Here is a 20278-nt window from a genome sequence, read left to right as displayed (position 1 = left end):
AATATTTTTTCAAAGATATCATAAGTTTTTCAATAAATTAATAGACCTTATATTGTAAAAGAAGTATTAAACATATCAAACCACAATTTTAACACATGGAATATTTTTCAAATATATCATAAGTGTTTCAATCAATTAATAGACCTTAAATTGTAAAAAATATATTAAACATATGAAATCACAATTTTAACACATGAAATTGTTTTTCAAAGATATCATAAGTGTTTCAATCAATTAATAGACCTTAGATTGTAATAGTGTATTAAACATATCAAACTACAATTTTAACACATGAAATTGTTTTTCAAATATATCATAAGTGTTTCAATCAATTAATATACCTTAAAAAACTAGTTTCAAGTCTTTTCATGCTAATTTCTTGAAAACCAATGTTTATCACTACTATAGAGACTCATCTATCAAATATATACAACAAATTCATGCAACTACCACAAAAAAACTAGTTTCAAGTCTTTCCATCTTAATTTCTTGAAAACCAATGGTTATCACTACTACAGAGACTCCTCTATCATACAAGAAATTAATGCAACTACAAAAAAAAAAAACTAGTTTCGAGTTTCTTCATGCTAATTTCTTGTAAATCAATGTCTATCACTATTATAAATTATCTAAAGACTCATCTATCAAATATATAGAACAAATTCATACAACTACCACCAAAAAACCAGTTTCAATGCTTTTCATGCTAATTTCTTGAAAACCATTGTTTATCACTACTACAGAGACTCATCTATCAAATATATACAATAAATTCATGCAACTACAAAAAATAACTAGTTTCGAGTCTTTTCATGCTAATTTCTTGGAAATAAATGTCTCTCACTATTATAAACTATCTAAAGACTCAACTATCAAACATATACAATAAATTCATGCAACTACCACAAAAAAACTAGTTTCAAGTCTTTTCATGCTAATTTCTTGAAAACTAATGTCTATCACTACTATAGAGACTCATCTATCAAATATATACAATAAATTCATACCACAAAAAAAACTTGTTTCGAGTCTTTTCATGCTAATTTTTTGTAAATCAATGTCTATCACTATTATAAACTATTTAAAGACTCATCTATCAAATATATACAATAAATTCATGCAACTACCCCAAAAAAACTATTTTGAAGTCTTTTCATCCTAATTTCTTGAAAACCAATGTTTATCACTACTATTGAGACTCATCTATCAAATATATACAATAAATTCATGCAACTACCCCAAAAAAACTATTTTGAAGTCTTTTCATCCTAATTTCTTGAAAACCAATGTTTATCACTACTATTGAGACTCATCTATCAAATATATACAATAAATTCATGCAACTACAAAAAAAAACTAGTTTCGGGTCTTTTCATGCTAATTTCTTATAAATCAATGTCTATCACTATTATAAACTATCTAAAGACTCATCTATCAAATATATACAATAAATTCATGCAACTACCACAAAAAAACTAGTTTCAAGTATTTTCATGTTAATTTCTTGAAAACAAATGTTTATCACTACTATTGAGACTCATCTATCAAATATATAAAATAAATTCATGGAACTACAAAATAAAACTAGTTTTGGTCTTTGTTCCCGCCGATTGACCGGGTGCGTCTTCGTGTGTGGCTTGTCCTCGCGAGCTAGGGCACCTTCGTTCTACACCGTCTGTAAGTACCTGAAAAGAAGTGGAAAAAGGGGCGCCATCGCGGCCGTTTGCACTTCGACGATCAAGTCAGCTAGCAAGAAACATCAAAGGTGACACACCTCCGTATCGGAACATCGTGACTGGATGCTCTGAAGGTGGTCAAAAATACTGAGTAACTAATACTGTGTTGCCCTAATTGTCTGTGCGTACAGTGGGTGCGCAGCGAAACAACTAGGGTTTACGTGTGTGTAAAACTGCGAGAATTAGGTCAAAACCCGGATCCCTTTCAAATGTCCCAAGGCCCCTTTTTATACACCTCCTGCATTTAAAGCGCGTTAAAGCGCATTGAACGCGTATAAAAATGTGCCTTGAAACATTTGATACGTAAACTAAATTAAAGCGTACCTTAGCAAACTTTCACTAAAACATTGATGAACACGTGCTTATTGCCACGTGTTCTTCTGACTTGATCGTTATTCTACGCAGAGGGCCTCACAACACCGTAACCCAACTCTGGGTTATTCCATTGTGTGAGTCCTCTTTCCTTGAAGTGCATCTGGCGCGTGGGGTGACTTTCCGGGTGCCAACTCATGCGCCCCAACCTCTAGTCACTCGTCCTGGGAGTGTATCTACCTTCCTCTCACACCATGCACCTGGTTCACCCCTGGGCATGACCCTCTCATGGGTCGTATCTATCCCGGGGGTCTCCCTGAGGTGGCGTGGGTACTTCACGAGTCAGGTTACTCCCTATTGGTACTAGAACTATGGCCTTGAAGCCACCTTTCTCTTCTCTTTGTTACTGTTCTGAGCTGTCGTACCTGAGACCTCCGAGCGGTGTCACCCCCTCCATGGTCTTTTGTACCCATGGGTATCCGAGGGTAACACCGTCGACGTTTCAGCTTGGCTATGTCTTATCTTGGCGACGCCTTTGCCTAGCGACCTTCTCTTGGCGATGCCTTAATAAGGCGACGCCTCCCCCTGGCGACGCCTTAACTTGGCAACGCCTTAACCTGGCGTCGCCTCAACCTGGCGATGCCTCAAGCGGTCAACATGTTGACTTTCTTCCTTGGGTCCCTTGAGGGGTCCCACCATACGTTGACTTTGACTTTGGTCAATGCCCGGGGACGGGACGGTACACAAGCCCCCCAGTCTTGAGCTGATACTTATTTTCAGTGAAAAGACTAAGGCCTCGCCCTATTGTCCACGTGGCACTCTGATGACGTGGCATTTCCTGAGTGGCTAACATGACATTCTCTTTAGCAGCTGACGTGACATTCTCTGCGCCAGAGATGTGACCCCTTAAGTTGCGTTTTACTTTTTCGACACGTGACTCGATCCTACGACTGGGGATGAGCGTCGTTAGCACTTCCAAGTTAACGTTGTAACCTTTCGAAATCGCGCGCTCAAGGCACTGTTCCATTCGCTCTCTTCGCATTCCTCACTGTTCATCTTCTCAAAGCTCCTTCTGCGCTCTATGTTCTCTCTTTGCATTTTCGATCTTCACCAACTCAGAACACTTAAAGGTATGAACTTTCTCATTCGATGACCCTCTTTCTACTTATCGTGCCTGATATAGCTGCCTGGGACTGTTTTTTTTTCTTGTATTTCGGTGTTCTTCTCCTTTCCTCCACATTTCTTCGTTCTCCCCTCTTTTCTGGATTTCTTGCGTGGGTGGGGGTTTTCTTAGGGTTTCGTCCCATTTGCTTCTCCAAAACTCCTTCACTAAGCCTTTTCTTTTTCTTCCTTCTTCAGCTTCTTTATCAATCTATGGCGCGTACAAAAACAACACCCAATCCTCCCCCAAAGGTCGACTATAAAGCTCAGTACCCCTAGGCCTCAGATGAGCTCTTGGATGAGTGCACCAGCCTAACCACTGTTGAAGACGTAGTGGATCACTAGGGTGACCCAACTTTGTACAACTTTAACGCTTTATGTAGCACCCATGACTCCCATGTTTCTGTCCGCCATGGCACCCCTGGGGAGCCAGTCTGATGAGAATCAAATAAAGGAGGCTTTTATTAAGGGAGGAAGAGGACATCCACCCTCACATTTGAAGTTCTTCCTTCTAGTCTTCTCAAAATTAAAAGAAGACATAAAATAAAGTAAGGATCAAGCCTAAAGCCAAAAAAGTCTACAAGCCGTCAAAGAATGGGCTTCAAATAAATATCTCTCTTTATAGTTTCTTTTATAAAATGTAGAATGTTTAAATATATAGTTTTTAGGAAGGAGCTTAGAGGGAAACCTTAGATACCTCTTCTGTAAAAGCATCTTTAGGCATTAGTTTAGAATTTTCTAGAAGGTGACTCTTCATGCTTCACTTTAGGTGCTAGAAGTGAGTAGCATGCAAGGGACTTTTGGTTAGCTTGTTTTGTAAGCTTCATGACCAGCCCTTGCTCCTATAAAAGGAGGGCTTAGGTCCTTCATAATGCAGATTTGGAAATTGTAATAGAGAAACTCTACTCAAATTGAGAGAGAATTGTGAGAACTTTGTCTTCTCCTACACCTTGTCTTATCTTGAGTGCCTTGGTTCTCTCAAGTGGCGACTTCCCACACTTATCTTGGAGCATTCATACTTCAAGTGGCGTGTTCATCAACCACATAAGTCTTCTCTCTTTTCCATCTAGTTCTTCCATTTCCATGTCCATATGAACTCCAAAACAAGTGTAGTTTCTTTTAATCGGTTCATCTTCCTTTTCTTACACTTTTGTTCGGTTCTTTTCAATTTCTCACTGTTTTAATTCGGTTCAGTAGCTTCTTTTCATGTTTTGTTCGGTTCAATTGCTTTCTTTAGAGTTTCAATCGGTTCATTTACTTTCTGTTCAATTTAATCGGTTCAATTGGCAAGAAATGGAACTTCCATGTGAGTTTGGTGTTTGGTGCAAGTTTTGGTGAGTTCTTGAAACATAGAACATTGATCCATCTCTATAAAAGTGCCTATTCAATCTCCAAATCAAGTTGATTCCATAAAATGTCAAAGAATCATCAATATCTTGCTATTGGAATCATATCACAGTCTGTGTGGACAACAGGTTCAACGGCAAGAAACCCTTTTTTTCATATACCAAACGGTATTCAAATGCGTCGGTGTGTGCCTTCCCTTCACGCCCTTTGAGAGGGAGCTGCTCACCGAAATCAACATAGCCCCTGCCCAGCTACACCCCAATAGTTGGGCATTCGTCAGGGCTTTCCAGATTCTGTGTGGGTACTTGGGCGTCCCAGCCTCAGTGGACGTTTTCCTTCATTTCTTTGAAGTGAAGAAGCAGGGGAAGAGCCTCTAGGTAAGCTTCTGTGGGGTTGCTGGAAGAATTCTCCTAACCCTCTTCCAGTACTCCTACAAGGGATGGAAAGGCCATTTCTTTAGGGTGTGTGCCAACAAATGCAACCCCTCAGTTCTAGATGGGTTCCCTCTGTATTGGACGGAGAAGCCCAAGTTGGTCGAACCCAAATCTTTGGACGAGCTATCTTCCGCCGATAGAGGGGTGTGCGAGGCCTTGGCTGGTCTGAAGATCGTTTTCAACACGTTGAAGCTCATAGCTTGTGAGTTCAACGCGCGCACCCTGTCTTCATAATTTGGTAGGGAATCTAGCCCTTTGCCGGTCTTCTCTATAACCGATTCTTAATCGTGCTTTCTCTGATTATCGTAAGCAATGTTTATCTGCTTTAATTTCCATACGTGTTGTTGATCTGTGAATTTGCCTCAGTAGTAGAGTTGATATTTTGTACTTGGCCCTGAGTTCAAATCTTAACTCTAAATTTCTATGCATCGCCATATGTATTTGACACTTCATGCTTAACTAACCTTTGTTGCTTGGTTTGTCTTGGTGCAGCATCAGTGATGGACTCCTCAAGGCGAGTCGAAATGGCCAAGTCCTTGGAGGCTTGCTTTGATGCATCACCCGCAAAGGCTGGCGCCTCCACTACCCCCACTACCGAGTCCAACCCACTACCACCATCACCACCACACCACACTGCCGAAACACCCAGCTCTCCCCATTCCCTCCAAACACCAAACTCCCCCCTCATGCTCCAAGCGCCTTCCACACTCCAAACATCCAATTCTCCCCCCACACTCCAAACACCCAACTCACCCCCTCCCATTGCTGTAGTCCCACTGGCTGTAGCTGGCACTCCTCCCACAGCCCCCCTTGACAAAGGCAAAAGGGTGCTCACCATTTCCTCTGAGGATGAAGACTTGGATGTGGGGCCTGCCTACAAGAGGAGGAGGACCAACCGCATCGTTTACTCACGCTCCCCTTCACCTCCACATGGGGGGTCTTTGATGGACAACCCCCCCAGCACCACATCTCCCCCACAACAAGCAGTCTAAGAGGAGGGGGTGGTGGAGTCTGCGCCCCTACCAACACCAACACCAACCCTTGCACCTGCCGCCCCAACGCCTACTCAAGAACTCTTGGAGATTCCTCCGCCAATCAGGCAGCTGATGAGGGGTTTCAGTGATAGGTCGTCGCCGGGAAGCTCCTCTGGTGAAAACAGGAGAGAGGGCATGCCCTACTACCTGGGGCCCTTCTTGGCCATCGCCTTTGAATGGCGCACCCAAGCAAAGTCCAAGGCTGACGAGGAACGCCCCCTCCAAGATCTCCAACAGGAAGTGGCTACCCTGAAATAGGAGAAGGAGAGCCTGTCGCGTGGCTAGGCGTGCCAAGAGGAGGTGTACAAGGCCTCTTTGAAGAGGGCCCAAGAGATCAATGAGGAAGCCCGTAAACGACTACACGGTGCAGGGAATGCTAACGCTGAGCTCCTCAATCAGGTGGCGTCTCTCCAATCTAAAATCGCCGATCTTGAAACGACGGTGAAAAGTTTCGAGGCACAACAGAAACAGCTTGCAGACCAGTGCGCTGACCGGGAGCAATTGTTGGAAAAAATTGAAGGGGAGCTAACTGCGAAGATGGAAGCGCTCAACCTTCTCCAAACTGAGCATGGTATGTTCCAGGCTGAACTAAACAGGCTTCAAGTGGAGAAGGAAGTTCTCGAGAAGCAGCTAGCCTCCGGAGATTCCACGATTGAAGAGCTGGAGAAGGCCAAGAAGGAGCTCATTGTGGAGAAGGAAGTTCGGGACTCCACAATTGAGAAGCTGGAGGAGGCCAAAAAGAAGCTCATTGATGATATGGTCGACACCTTTGCAAAGGGATTCAAGGAGGCCCTAGCTCAAGCCGCCTGTGAAAACCCGGGGATTGACACCTCCAACTGCAACCCTTTCAACCATATCGTTGATGGGAAGGTTGTGCCCCTCGACCTTGGGGAGTGAACTGTTCTTAACTGGCCCGACACTTGTATTTATAACATTTGGACTTTATCTGTAATTCTGACATTTATCTTTATTTATTTAATTGTCGTTCGACTTCTGCCTTCATATTCTTGTTTAGCCCTTTTCGCACTTTATCTTTGCCTTCTCGTACTCTATATTCGTCTCTGTTTTCTTTATCATGTCAAAGGCATAATTGGTATCTATTTTCGATGCGCGTTTCACCGATTTGCTTCTAACCCTTTAGGTAGCATGTAACTTCCTCTTTTACTCTCCCTTTCTAAGTCGTGACGCGTACCCTTCCTTTGGTCTCCCCACTAAGGAACATACTTGGTCTTCGTATCTGCGAGGAATCTCCCTCACGAAGGCGTCGCCTGCCTCGTCATTGCCCATAGGCAAAGGAGGATTTAACTTCGCGTATTTTTCTTATCTTTGGCAGCTCGTGCCTTCATGCTTCATCTCCTCCTTGCTCTTCACTTACTTATCTCGAGTCCCAAGGCGCTTACTACCAAAGGCATTGTCAGCCTTATCATCGCTTAGGATGAAAAGGGTCTCATCTTTTCTTTCTAGCCCCAACATCGCTCAAGGGCGAGGAAGGCTTACCTGTTCTTTTGTGGCCTCGACATCGCTCGAGGGCGAGGAGGACTTATCTCACCTATACTGGGCGTCCACGCTCGAGGAGAGACCTACTCTGGGTGTCCTCAGTGTGTCTAAACACTTGGGACAAAAGTCGCGCTTTGGTGCCCACGCCCATGGAGAGGCCTATACAACAGTGTTGTATCATCCATGGGGTGTGTAAAACACCAGGGCAACTTAGTCCTTATCTCTTTGCGTTTGGTGCCCACGCCTGAGGAGAGGCCTACTACAACAACACCGTATCATCCTCAGGGTGTCTAAAACCCCAGGGCAACTTAGCCCTTATCTCTTTGCGTTTGGTGCCCACACCTAAGGAGAGGCCTACTACAGCAAAACCGTATATCGTTCTCAGGGTGTCTAAAACCCCAGGGCAAATTAGCCCTAATCTCTTTGCGTTTGGTGCCCACGCCTGAGGAGAGGCCTACTACAGCAGCGCCGTTTCGTCCTCAGGGTGTCTAAAACACCAGGGCAACTTAGCCCTTATCTCTTTGCGTTTGGTGCCCAGGCCTGAGGAGAGGCCTACTACAGCAGCGTCGTTTCGTCCTCAGGGTGTCTAAAACACCAGACACCGGGGCTAGCTATTCATACCTGAGGAGGGGCCGTCCCGAAGGAATCTCTTAACCCCTGCTCAGGGACCAGGCATCCGGATTTTAACTTGTGCGGGACATACCTGTTATCTTGAGGCATGTGCATGCGCTTTTACTACTTTGGATTCTGACGTCTACTCCTCTGCCTGGTGACACCTACGTCTGGCGACGCCACATCTTGGCAACGCCTTAACCTGGCGTTGCCTTGAGTCTTTATCTTTTGTTTCTTTAAACTTTGATCTTACGTTTGAGTGATAAGGAAAACTGAGGCAGAAATATCTTAAACTTCTCTTTTCTTTATTTGGTGACCTCATTAAAAAAACCCCCGAGAGGGAAAAAGAGTGTCCCCTTTACAAAATTTCAACTAAAATAAAACTTTAAATTTGCCACGTTCCAACTGCGTGGGATGGGGCCTCCTTCTAGAGTCTCTAGATTATATGAACCATTCCCTTTGGCTTTGGTTACTCTGAAAGGCCCAGTCCATTTGGGGGACAACTTGTTCACCAACTCGTAAGGGTGAGCCTTTCTCATAACTAAATCACCAACTTAGAATTGTCGCGGCTTTACCTTAGAGTTGTACTGGCGCTCCATTCTTCTCTTCACAGCCTCAACCTTTATTCTCGCCTCTTCTCTAGCCTCATCCAACAGGTCCAGATTCACCCTTCTTTCTTCGTTGGATTCTTCTGTCACAAAGCTAAGAAATCGGGGTGAGCTCTCGTGAATCTCCACCGGGATCATGGCGTCTGACCCATAAACCAAACTGAACGGCGTCTCCATTGTGGAAGATTGAGGCGTGGTGTGGTAAGCCCATACAATCCTCGGTACTTCTTCTGCCCACGCCCCTTTAGCCTTTTCTAATCTTCTCTTCATCCCTGATGGAGATCAAGCTCAAGAGGACATGGAGGCCAATCAACAAGATCAAGACGAGGTGGAGGCACAAATGGAGGACGCCCATGGAGGTCAAAGTCCACCTCAAAGGATTACAAGAAGCATGTTCAAAGCTTTGGGAGCTAGAGGACATTTATTTTCTCTTTTTGTAATTTCTTTAGTTGAAGGTGCTTAGAGGGAAACATTAGAAACCTTTTTTGTTTTAGCATCTTTTAGGCTTTAGTTAGGAGCTTTAGGAGGGGGGTGTATTAGTAGATAGGTGTAGGAGTAGAATAGGAGGTGCCAAAGTGAAGGAAAGAGTCACACCTTCCTCATGCAAGGTTTAGGCGCCAGTTTTAGCTAGTTTTAGGAGGGAATTTTGAATTGTTTTAGCTTGCATTTTCAGCACCTTAGGCTATAAATAGAGGTGCCTTCCTTGTAAAATTCAAATTGGAATTAATCTAAGAAAACTCTACTCAAATTTTGAGTGAACTTTGGAGAGCTTTTGGATCCTTCTTCTCTAGTCTTATCTTGATGGATCATTGGAGTCCTCAAGTGGCGGCATCACTCTCATCTAGGAGCATTCCACACTTCTAGTGGCGAGATCATCCAACATTCTTCCATCTTCATGAGCACTCTCTTCTCCTTCCTTTCTTCTCTTTCAATTGTTCATGTTGTCTTGTGTTCTTGAGTTGTTTGGTTCGGTTTTTCTGTTTTTCCAGCACCTATATTCTGTTCTTGCCTTTTAATTTCACTTTTGTTCGGTTCAAATGTTTGCTTATTCAATTCTGATCGGTTCCTTTTAATTTTACCTCTCTTTGTTGATTCAATTTGACAATATGTGGAGCATCCAAATGAGTTTGGGATTTGGTACTAGTTTTTGGTGAGTTCTTGTCTTAGAACAATGATCAAACTCTAAGAAAAGTGCCTCTATAATGTCCAGCTCAAGGTGATTCCTAAGAATGTCAAGAATCATTCTCTATATGGCTAGTGGAATCACATCAATCCCCCTCAGCAAAACTCCATTCGCCGATTCTACCTGCCCATTCGTTTGGGGGTGTTCTACTGATGCGAACACTTACTTGATCCCCACCTCTGCACACAGCTTCCCCAACTGTTGGCTCGCAAACTAAGTGCCATTATCTGAAATGAGACGCCTCGACACCCCGAAACGACACATAATGTTCTTCCAAACAAAGTGTTGTACCTTGTGCGCAGTGATCTGTGCCACTGGTTCTGCTTATATCCACTTTATGAAGTACTCGATGGCAACTATTAAATACTTCATCTGCCTAATTGCCAGAGGGAACGGGCCTAGGATATCAATCCCCTAGGTATGGAAAGGCCATGGGCTGTATATGGATCTCAGTTCCTCTGGCGGCGCCTTATGCCAATCAGCGTGCATCTGACACTGCTTGCAACGCTGAGCGTATCGAACGCAGTCTTCTCTTACCGTTGGACAGTAAAAACCTGCTAGAACTACCTTGGATGCCAAGGATCTTCCTCCCACGTGGCTCCCACAAATACCTTCATGGAGTTCAGCCATTATCCTGGTGCACTCGTCGCCACTTACGCACGTCAAGATAGGGTGTGTAAACCCGTGTCTGAGTAATATCCCATCCACTAAGGTGTACCTTGCGGCGTTTCTCTTGACCTTCTTGCCTTCTTCTGGTTCCGCTGGGAGGATTCCATCCTCTAGGTATCGCCTGTAACGGGTCATCCATGTGTCGCCTTCCTCCAAAGCATATACCTGTACGCCCTTCTCTTCTTCTAGCGAGGTCGCGTAGGCGCTGATGCGGGGTGCCCTCGCCGTATCTTAAATCAAAGAGCAGTGGCTCATTGGCTTTCCTCTTGCTGTGCTAATGTGAAGGACATTCACTCTGTTGTCCGTCACGAACTTTCGCGACGTTTTGAGCGTCTCTTGGATGACAGTCCGCTGCCTTCCCCCCTTGCCTGAGCTGGTCAGCTTGGCAAGCAGGTCAACTTTGGCATTTTGCTCCCTAGGGACATGCACCAGCTCAAACGTAGCGAAGGCTCCCTTCAACACCTCGACGTACCTCAAGTACGCAGCCATTTGTGGATCCTTTGCCTTATACTCCCCTGTTTCTTGTCCTGTGACCAATTGTGAGTCACTCTTTGCCAAGAGGCTTTGCGCGCCCATCTCCTTGGCCAAAAGCATCCCAGCGATCAGCGCTTCGTATTCAGCTTGGTTGTTGCTTGCTTTGAATGCGAAGCGTAAGGCTTGCTCAATCAACACTCCGTTGGGCCCCTCCAAGATTATTCCAGCGCCACTCCCTTGTTGGTTGGAGGACCCATCCACTGAGAGCATCCACTGCGACCCTAATTCCACCTCTTGAGGGTCTCCTCCTGGTGAGAGCTCTGCCACGAAATCTGCATAGACTTGCCCTTTTATGGACCCCCTGGGTTCATACTGGATGTCAAACTCTGACAACTCCACCATCCTCCCAGCTACATCTGGCTTCTGAAGTACTTTCTGGATGGGGAGATTCGTCATCACCACCACCGTAAAACTGTGAAATTAATGGCGGAGCCTCCTGGCTGAGAACACTACTGCTAATGTCGCCTTCTCAAGCGACTAGTACCTTGATTATGGGCCTTGCAAGGCCTTGCTTACGAAGTAGATGGGCCTCTGCACTTGGTCTTGATCCTGGACCAGCACAGAGCTAATGGCCCACTCTTTTACTGCAAAGTATAATCGAAGGGGGACGCCTACCCGTGGCTTGCAAAGCACAGGGGGCGTCGCCAAGTATTACTTCAATTTGAGGAATGCTGCTTCACACTCTTCTGTCCATGCGAAACGACTATTCCTCTTGAGGTACTAGAAGTAGGGGTGGCCCTTCTCACCTCCAGGAGACACGAACCTTGATAAGGTTGCTGTTCGCCCCGTCAATTGCTGAACTTCTTTCACTGAGGTGGGGCTCCTCATGGCGATGACGGCCGCACATTTTTCAGGGTTTGCCTCTATCCCCCTCTCCATGAGCATGAAACCTAAGAACTTCCCTGCCTCCACGCCAAAAACGCATTTCTCCGGGTTTAACTTGAGGCGGTATTTGGCTATTGTGGCGAATAGCTCTTCCAGGTCCACTGCATGCTGCCTTTTCTCATGCGAAGTCACCACCATGTCGTCCACGTAGGCCTGCACGTTCCTTTCTAGCATGGGTGGTAGGACCTTGTCCATCAGCCTCTGGTAGGTGGCACCTGCATTCTTTAGCCGAAATGGCATCACCTGATAACAGTAGTTGCATGTCTCCGTCATGAACGCTATTTTACATTCGTCTCTTGGGTGCATCTTGATCTAGTTGTAACCCGAGAATGCGTCCAAGAAACTCAACATCTTGCAGCCCGATGCGCTGTCCACCAATGCGTCGATGATGGGCAATGGGTATGAATCTTTAGGGCACGCCTTGTTCAAATCCGTGAAGTCTCCACACATCCTCCATTTCCCATTCACTTTCTTCACTAGAACCACGTTGGCCTGCCACTCAGGGTATTGTATCTCCCTGATGTGCCCGGCGCTTAACAACTTCTGCGTCTCTTCCTTCACAACGAGGCATCGTTCTTCATTGAACTTCCTCCTTCTCTGTCGTACAGAGCGAACGTTGGCATCCATAGTAAGGTGGTGACACAAAAAATCTGGGTCTATGCCTGGCATGTCTGCCGCAGTCCACGCGAAAGCATCTAGGTGGCGTGAGATCACTGCTGCCACTTCATCTTGTTCTTCCCGACTCAGCAAACGTCCCAACTTGAACACCTTATGATGGAAGAGGCCCCAACACCACCTTTCATAAAGGGCACCCACAAGAGCGTCTAGGATCTTAAAGGAGCGTCTAGGACAACCTTTCATGAAGGCAACCCAAAAAGAGCGTCTAGGACCACAAAGGAGCGTCTAGGACAACCTTGCATGAAGGGCAACCACAAAGGAGCGTCTAGACCAAGAGCAAGAGCGTTACGAATAGAAGGGAAACATGTCCAAGAAGGCCCATCAAGTGAAGCTTAGTTTTATTTGTGATGCAAATAGCATAGTTTAAATAATTTTTGTAAAATGTGTTGAAACATACAAAGTGGTACTTAAAAGGCTAAACCTAAGTTTAATTAAAAAAATCCATTTCTAATTAAACCTAGGACTAGCCCAATTTAAACCTAGATGAGAGTAACGTCTAGATGCATGAGCACATGGAAACATTCTAGAAGCTTACCTCACATGGGCTAAAAATAGGCACCACTTTTCATGTGACCAACACCTTGAATTTGGCTTTCATTTGCATCTCATTTGGATTGCATTTGCTCATCATTTAGGTTACCATTTATGGTCCTCCTTAGCCTATAAAAGGAGGAGCCAACCTCATGTATTTTCAAGATTGAATAGAGTAAAGTTATGCTGCCCATTTTGAGCCATACACTACTCTTTGCCTAACATCTAGGTTTTAATCTTCATTTCATCACCTCCAAAGGGGCTGGCGGAACCTCCCTATTTTCACACTCTTCATGCACCTTTAAGGCACCCATACTTCCTAGGAAGGCCTTGCTCATCTCATCCACTTAGCTTCCGCAACCATCATCATCAAAATCAAAGAAGAGCTCATAGGAATGCCATCATTTGGTATCATGAGCTATGGTTCTTCACAGATGAGTATCTCTTTTCAATTTTCTTTTTCAGTTCTTCTTTCTCTAAGTTTTTCATCTTATTCCAATTTGTCTTGCTGTTTTTGTGTTTTAATATGATTTGAATGCTTGTTGATTCATTTCAATCGGTGGGTTTTGTTCAAAATTGTGCTTGAACATCTATTTTCAATTTTGTGTAGGATTCTTGATATATTTGTGTTGCTTTTTTTATTTTTAGGTATTTGAGTCTTGCTTGAAATTTCATTTGAGTCATATGATGTTCTTGAGTCTTTTCATTTTATGAATCCATAAGTTTTGTCTAAGTCATGTGTTTCCATATATGTCAACAAATCCTAGTAGTACTTTTCTTGGTTTATTTGTTTCTTGTTTTTGTTTGAATGCTTGATCTGAAATCTGATTTGTTTTGATCCTTTGGTGCTTTTTTATTTTTAGTTTGATTTCTTATTTGTGTGCTACATCCACACAAATTCCTTTACACTATCTTCCATTGTGTTTTTGTTGGTATATCATTCTGTTTTTGTTTCCAGTTTTCAGAATCCCCTGTTTGCATAACTCTATGTTGGCTGTTTTGCTTTATAAAAATTAAATGCATCATAAGAAAATTCTGAGCCTCTGGATTTCACAAGATTGAGGTGTTAGAAAAAGAACAAAAAAAGAATCAGTTCAAAAAAGAAATAAAAAAAAAGATAAATATTACAAAAAAAAGTGTGCAAACCTAACGCTACAACTGGCAGTTCTGAGCACTGATTTTAAAATAATTATTAAATTAATTGTTGCATGCGTTTGGAGTGAAACCAATGCCAAAAATTTGTTAAGATCTTGATTTGTTTTAGTATCAATTTTCAGAAGCAAATACAAAATAGCCAGCTCAGCATAAATCTTTAAAAGTCACGCATTCTGGACCACAACATTTTTCAGTGGTGCTGTTTTTGGTTTTTAAATCAAATCTAGTGCTATTCCTTAGGTTCCTTTTGTGTGTCATCCATTATTTGAGTGCCTTTTTATTTGCTTGTCTAATTTCATTTTAACTCTTTCTAGTTGTCACATTTAATTCCATTTGTGTGGTACTTTTTTTTTAAAAATTAATTTGTTTCTTGCTTTCTTTCTTTGACCTCTAAGCTTTGTGGTGGATTAAATATCAATTGGTACTTGTTGAGTGGGAATTGACTTGAGGGAAGTCTAGCTTTGCTTGATAGGGGCTGGATTGAAGAATTAATTACCTAATCCCAAGAGGATCAAAGGCAAGCAGCAGCAACAAACACATACTAAATACACCACACACATTGGAAGGCCCAACAAGGAAGAAACAACAAAGGAAGTGTAATTAGAAAATAAACAAAGGAAGTGCCATTTAATTTCTTGTCAACTTAACTCTTGATAATTACTTGTTAATCACGCAATTAGACGGTGAGTGTGTCTTCAAGGGCTCCAAGTGTCCAAGAAGCCTCACCTAGGGCCGACTAGCATTTGTTAATTATTTTAAAGTACGCCATTTTTTGCCTTTAGATAGCTACGCTTATATTGCTTTTGTCTTTGACTTGTTTAAAGCTTTGATCATTTGCTTGAAAGCTTGCATTGTTTTTGTGCATAAAATTTGATTTCTACATTCTAATTGTGTTTTAAGTGATTTACCTAAAGAAAGATTTGTGTGAAGATCTTGAGGGACAGTTTTTGGCTAAGGCAAAGACTTGGTATTTAAGTAGTCCATTGTGACTCACCTCTCTTACTTGGAAAACTACCTTCATTAACTTCCCTCATCTTTCTTAAAGTAAAACATTTCTAAAAACAAAGTTTTAGTCATGAATTCTCACTCCTCTAAATCTCTTAAAAGTGATGGGAAATCCTTGAAATCTCTTTTAAAACAACTTTCCAAGGATATTCAATCAAATTTCATCTAAACAATTGGAGAATGAGACCAAAACTAATGAATTGACTAAAGCAAAGGATGAGAAGTCTCAAATTTCAAAAAAATTACCTACTCATGCATCTATCTCTAAAGATCATGACACTTTTGGGGAAGGAAGCCTTAGAATAAATGATTATTAACAAGCACCCCCTAGAAGACATAGAAAAGATAGAAGAAAACAAGAAAGCCCAAGATAGGTTAGGGTAGACCTACCCCATTTCCATGGAAAAGAAAATGTAGAAGCTTGCTTAGATTGGGAAATGAGGGTATAAAAATTGTTTGCTTCCCATAAAGTAAAGAAGGAAAGAAATATACAAAAGAAAAGAGAGGAAGACGAAAGGGAAGCTAAAGAAAAAGAAAATCAAGAGAAAACCCTTAAAGAACTAAAGGCGTGGGAAAAGAGTGTTCCTTCCCATAAGGTCCTTGAACAAGAAAGAAAATTTGAAAATACCTTTGAAAACATGCTTCTTGTTGAAAAACCTAACCTTACCTTTTGTAAAGGAACACTTGCAAGCATAGTCAAAAAAGAAGAATCCTTAAAAAAGGCTTGTAAAGATAATGATGTAGTGGATTATTTCTCATATGTGCTAAGATATCACCAAGTGAAGGTCAAGTTATCTATAAGCATCTACAAAATCAAATTTCTATGTGAGGTAGTGCCTAAAGAAACTTGTCATGTCTTATTGAGACAACCATTGCAAAGTGTACAAATTCTCATAAACAATGGTTGTAACAACGAGACTATCTTTACACATAAGAGAAAAATTCTTCATGAAGGAGAACTCATGGGCCAAATTAGAGTTGATAAAACTCTAGAGCTTTTAAAAAGAAAACTTTTGTCCCCCATGAGAAAAGATGTTCAAAGACATTACCCTAGATACATATCTTGTTTTAAAACTACACCTAAGGCAATGTCTCATGAACTCTATACTCCTTCACCTTTTGCAAATGATCCTTGGGAAGACACAAATTTCATATTAGAGCTTCCTAGGATAACAAAAGGTTTTGATTCCATTTCCATGGATATGGATAAACTCTTCCTTAGAGAAGTGACAAGTCTTCATGATTTATCTTCAAAAATAGTGATGGATAGAGCTCCAAAATTTGAAAACATAGCTCTTTCTACTATGCTTCGAGAAATCATGAGAAACAACCACTATTCTTGGTATGAGTATGCTTTTCCTATTGAGCATGCATACAATGGAGTAGTCCACAAGATTACTCATATTTCTACATTTGAAGTTTTCTATGTGAACATAGTCCTCTTTCCCTTTTTAAGTTGTTACCACCTCCTAAAGGAATTATGCCTAAGGAAAAAGTAACTACTATTGATTATTTTACAAAACATAAGAGGATTCGAGGACACATACAACCATCAAAAGGGAAATATTGTGAAAAGTTGCCAAAAACAAAAGAAAAACAAAAATGGCAACTTCATACAATTAAGTTTTGTCCAATTGCTCACACTAACTCCTTTGCTTTGTTTCAAGATGCCCATAGATGGACGTTTGATCCCGAAGGACAAGCCTTGACGAAGCAAGAGGCTGCTATCCGATATCAAATCTGTAGATCTGAGGATAGATCTTCTCAAGGAGGAGGAGATGGTGGACACCATCCAGCCACATTCATCCCCCTAGTTGAAGAAAAGCATTGGATTTGAGGACAAATCCTTTTCAAGAGGGAGGGGATGATGAAAGAGGCCCCAACACCACCTTTCATAAAGGGCACCCACAAGAGCGTTTAGGACCATAAAGGAGCGTCTAGGACAACCTTTCATGAAGGAAACCCAAAAAGAGCGTCTAGGACCACAAAGGAGCGTCTAGGACAACCTTGCATGAAGGGCAACCACAAAGGAGCGTCTAGACCAAGAGCAAGAGCGTTACGAATAGAAGGGAAACATGTCCAAGAAGGCCCATCAAGTGTAGCTTAGTTTTATTTGTGGTGCAAATAGCATAGTTTAAATAATTTTTGTAAAATGTGTTGAAACATGCAAAGTGGTACTTAAAAGGCTAAACCTAAGTTTAATTAGAAATATCCATTTCTAATTAAACTTAGGACCAACCCAATTTAAACCTAGATGAGAGTAACTTCTAGATACATGAGCACATGGAAACATTTTAGAAGCTTACCTCACATGGGCTAAAAATAGGCACCACTTTTCATGTGACCAACACCGTGAATTTGGCTTTCATTTGCATCTCATTTGGATTGCATTTGCTCATCATTTAGGTTACCATTTATGGTCCTCCTTAGCCTATAAAAGGAGGAGCCAACCTCATGTATTTTCAAGATTGAATAGAGTAAAGTTATGCTGCCCATTTTGAGCCATACACTACTCTTTGCCTAGCATCTAGGTTTTAATCTTCATTTCATCACCTCCAAAGGGGCTGGCCGAACCTCCCTATTTTCACACTCTTCATGCACCTTCAAGGCACCCATACTTCCTAGGAAGGCCTTGCTCATCTCATCCACTAAGCTTCCGCAACTTTCATCTCCAAAAAGCAAAGAAGAGCTTATAGGAATGCCATCACCTTACCGCCTATCTGCCTTTCCACCACATTGTCCACTGGTTGGGGTCACTTATCCCGCACGCTCTCTGAACGAGTCTCATTCCTGTGATCCTCTTCTATTGGCGTAGCCTCTGACGCTTCTTCCATGGGCGAGGTCTCTGCCTATTTGTTTGTGCAAAAACAAATAGGCAGACAAGCAATGGAGGGAAGCAACTAATCTTCAGAGGGAACGATCTTCCCATCCACTACTTCGTTGCATATTGATATCATGGAGAGGTCGAGCTCGGGGAACTGGCAGGCGAATTGCTCCAGGGCAACGTCAAACCCAACGGCGAGGACTTGGGCGGAGCTCAGCTCAAGCTCTTCGTTTTGTTGCTTGAGCCCCTCGATTTGCTGCTTCAGCTCGTCATCTCGCTTCTTCAGTTCTTCAGTTTCCCTGCGAGTCTGAGCGAGGTCTTCAGTAACCTTCTTGTTTTCCTCCTGCGCCTGGGCCAGCTCTGCAGCGATCTTTGCATTCTCCTCTCTGGCTTCGGCGAGCTCAGCCATGGCTTCATCCCTCTCCTTTTCAACTTTTCCTAAGAGAACCTCCCGATTGACCGACCTCTTCTCAAGGTTCTCTACCTTGGCTGCATCCGCTTTGATTGATGCCTCCAGGTCAACCACCTTGAGACGGTAGGGAACTAGCTTGCCCTCCAGCTCGATTTTCTCTTGAGCTAGGAGGTGCAGCTTTTGGCGGAGATCGGAGGCCTCCTTACGCACCACCCTCAGCTCGGTGCTCATGGCGTCCTCCACCCTCGAATGTTCGATTTCCGCCATCATGAGGTTGCAAGACAATTTCTCCGCCTCGATTCTTATTAGGCGATTCTCCTCTTCGAGTATGGAGATATCGTCTTGAAGTTTCTTGTTGGAGCTCTCCACAGCTTTTTTTATGATAGAGGGGAGGTCCTCTGCCATCATTTTGAGCCTGGCTGTGAAGGGCCCCCAGATTCCTTTGACCGCGAGGGTGCGAATCAAATAAAGAAGGCTTTTAATAATGAAGGACAAGATCATTCGCCCTCGCATTTAAAGTTCTTCTTATTATTCTTTGCAAAAGATAAGGCCCAAAGCCCAAGCCCAAGAAGGCCAAAGCCCAAAAAGCCCAAGTTCATCTCATGAAGGGCAAGGCCAAGTATTAAATAATAAAGAATATTGTTGAAGGTGCTTCGAGGGAAACATTAGAAACCTCTATTGTTAAAGCATCTTTTAGTCTTTAGTTAGGAGTTTTAGGGGGTGTGTGTTAGTAGATAGGTGTAGGAGTAAATAAGGAGGTGCCAAAGTGAGAGAAGGGATCACACCTTCCTCATGCATTGTTCTAGGCGCCAATTCTAGAAGCTTTTAGGAGGGAGTTTTTTGAATTTGTGTAGCTTACATTTCAGCACCTTAGGCTATAAATTAAGGTGCAGCCCTTGTATTTTTTAGAATTGAAATGAGAGTAAAGAAACTATACTCAATTTTTGAGTGATCATTGGAGAGCTTTTGAGCCTTCTTCTCTAGTCTTATCTTGAAGGATCCATGGTGTCCTCAAGTGGCGGCAGCACACTCATCTAGGAGCAACCATCCTTCTAGTGGCGTGATCACTCACTTTCTCTTCCATCTCCATAAGCTTTTCTGTTCTCCTTTCTTCCTACTCTTTCAATTGTTCATGTTTAGCTTGTGTTCTTGAGTTTTGGTTTGGTTATTTTTCATTTTCCAGCAGCTGTTCTTATTCTTTTCTGTTTTGGTTCGGTGCATTTTAATTTCCAGCACTTCTAATTCAGTTTGCTTATCTTTTGTTCCATTTTGTTCGGTTCAATTTGACTATAATTGGAACTTCCATATGAGTTTGGAATTGGTGCTAGTTTTTGGAGAGTTCTTGACTTAGAACAATGACCCAATTCTAAGAAAAAGTGCCCAACTATTGTCCAACTCAAGTTGATTCCTAAGAAGGTCAAGAACCTTTCTCTCTGTGGCTATTGGAATCACATCATGTGGTATCATGAGTCTTAGGTTCATTCTTGTTTAATTGTTGAGTTGTGTGCACTTTATTTCAAGAGCTCTTTTATTTTCTTGCAATTTAAGTTTCTGTTTTAGGTGTTAATTGAGTTTTCTTGCTGTTTTTCTTTTGTTACACCAAGTGCTTGTGAAAAGGTTTATGGCACTCATTATTCATATGAGTATGGTTGCTCTTTTGG

At 42.5% G+C, this 20278-nt stretch overlaps 2 protein-coding genes across 2 annotated transcripts; both read right to left on the bottom strand.

Annotated features, from left to right (window-relative positions):
- Positions 1 to 10824: 10824 nt before the first annotated feature.
- Positions 10825 to 11523, bottom strand: LOC137817377 (uncharacterized). Its single transcript, XM_068620661.1, has one exon. The coding sequence runs from the start codon at positions 11521 to 11523 to the stop codon at positions 10825 to 10827; it is 699 nt and encodes a 232-aa protein (XP_068476762.1).
- A 6758-nt stretch (positions 11524 to 18281) lies between these two features.
- LOC137817381 (filament-like plant protein 1) lies at positions 18282 to 19022 on the bottom strand. Its single transcript, XM_068620665.1, has one exon. The coding sequence runs from the start codon at positions 19020 to 19022 to the stop codon at positions 18282 to 18284; it is 741 nt and encodes a 246-aa protein (XP_068476766.1).
- Between the last annotated feature and the right edge of the window lie 1256 nt (positions 19023 to 20278).

This window comes from Phaseolus vulgaris, unplaced genomic scaffold (assembly GCF_000499845.2).
Source record: "Phaseolus vulgaris cultivar G19833 unplaced genomic scaffold, P. vulgaris v2.0 scaffold_39, whole genome shotgun sequence".
Taxonomy (NCBI): Eukaryota; Viridiplantae; Streptophyta; class Magnoliopsida; order Fabales; family Fabaceae; genus Phaseolus; species Phaseolus vulgaris.
Note: the sequence above shows the minus strand (reverse complement) of the source record. Positions and strands in the feature narration are given on the sequence as shown.

Coding starts and splice junctions, on each gene's coding strand:
- LOC137817377 (XM_068620661.1), bottom strand. CDS start 11,523: ATGACGAATCTCCCCATCCAGAAAGTACTTCAGAAGCCAGATGTAGCT.
- LOC137817381 (XM_068620665.1), bottom strand. CDS start 19,022: ATGGCAGAGGACCTCCCCTCTATCATAAAAAAAGCTGTGGAGAGCTCC.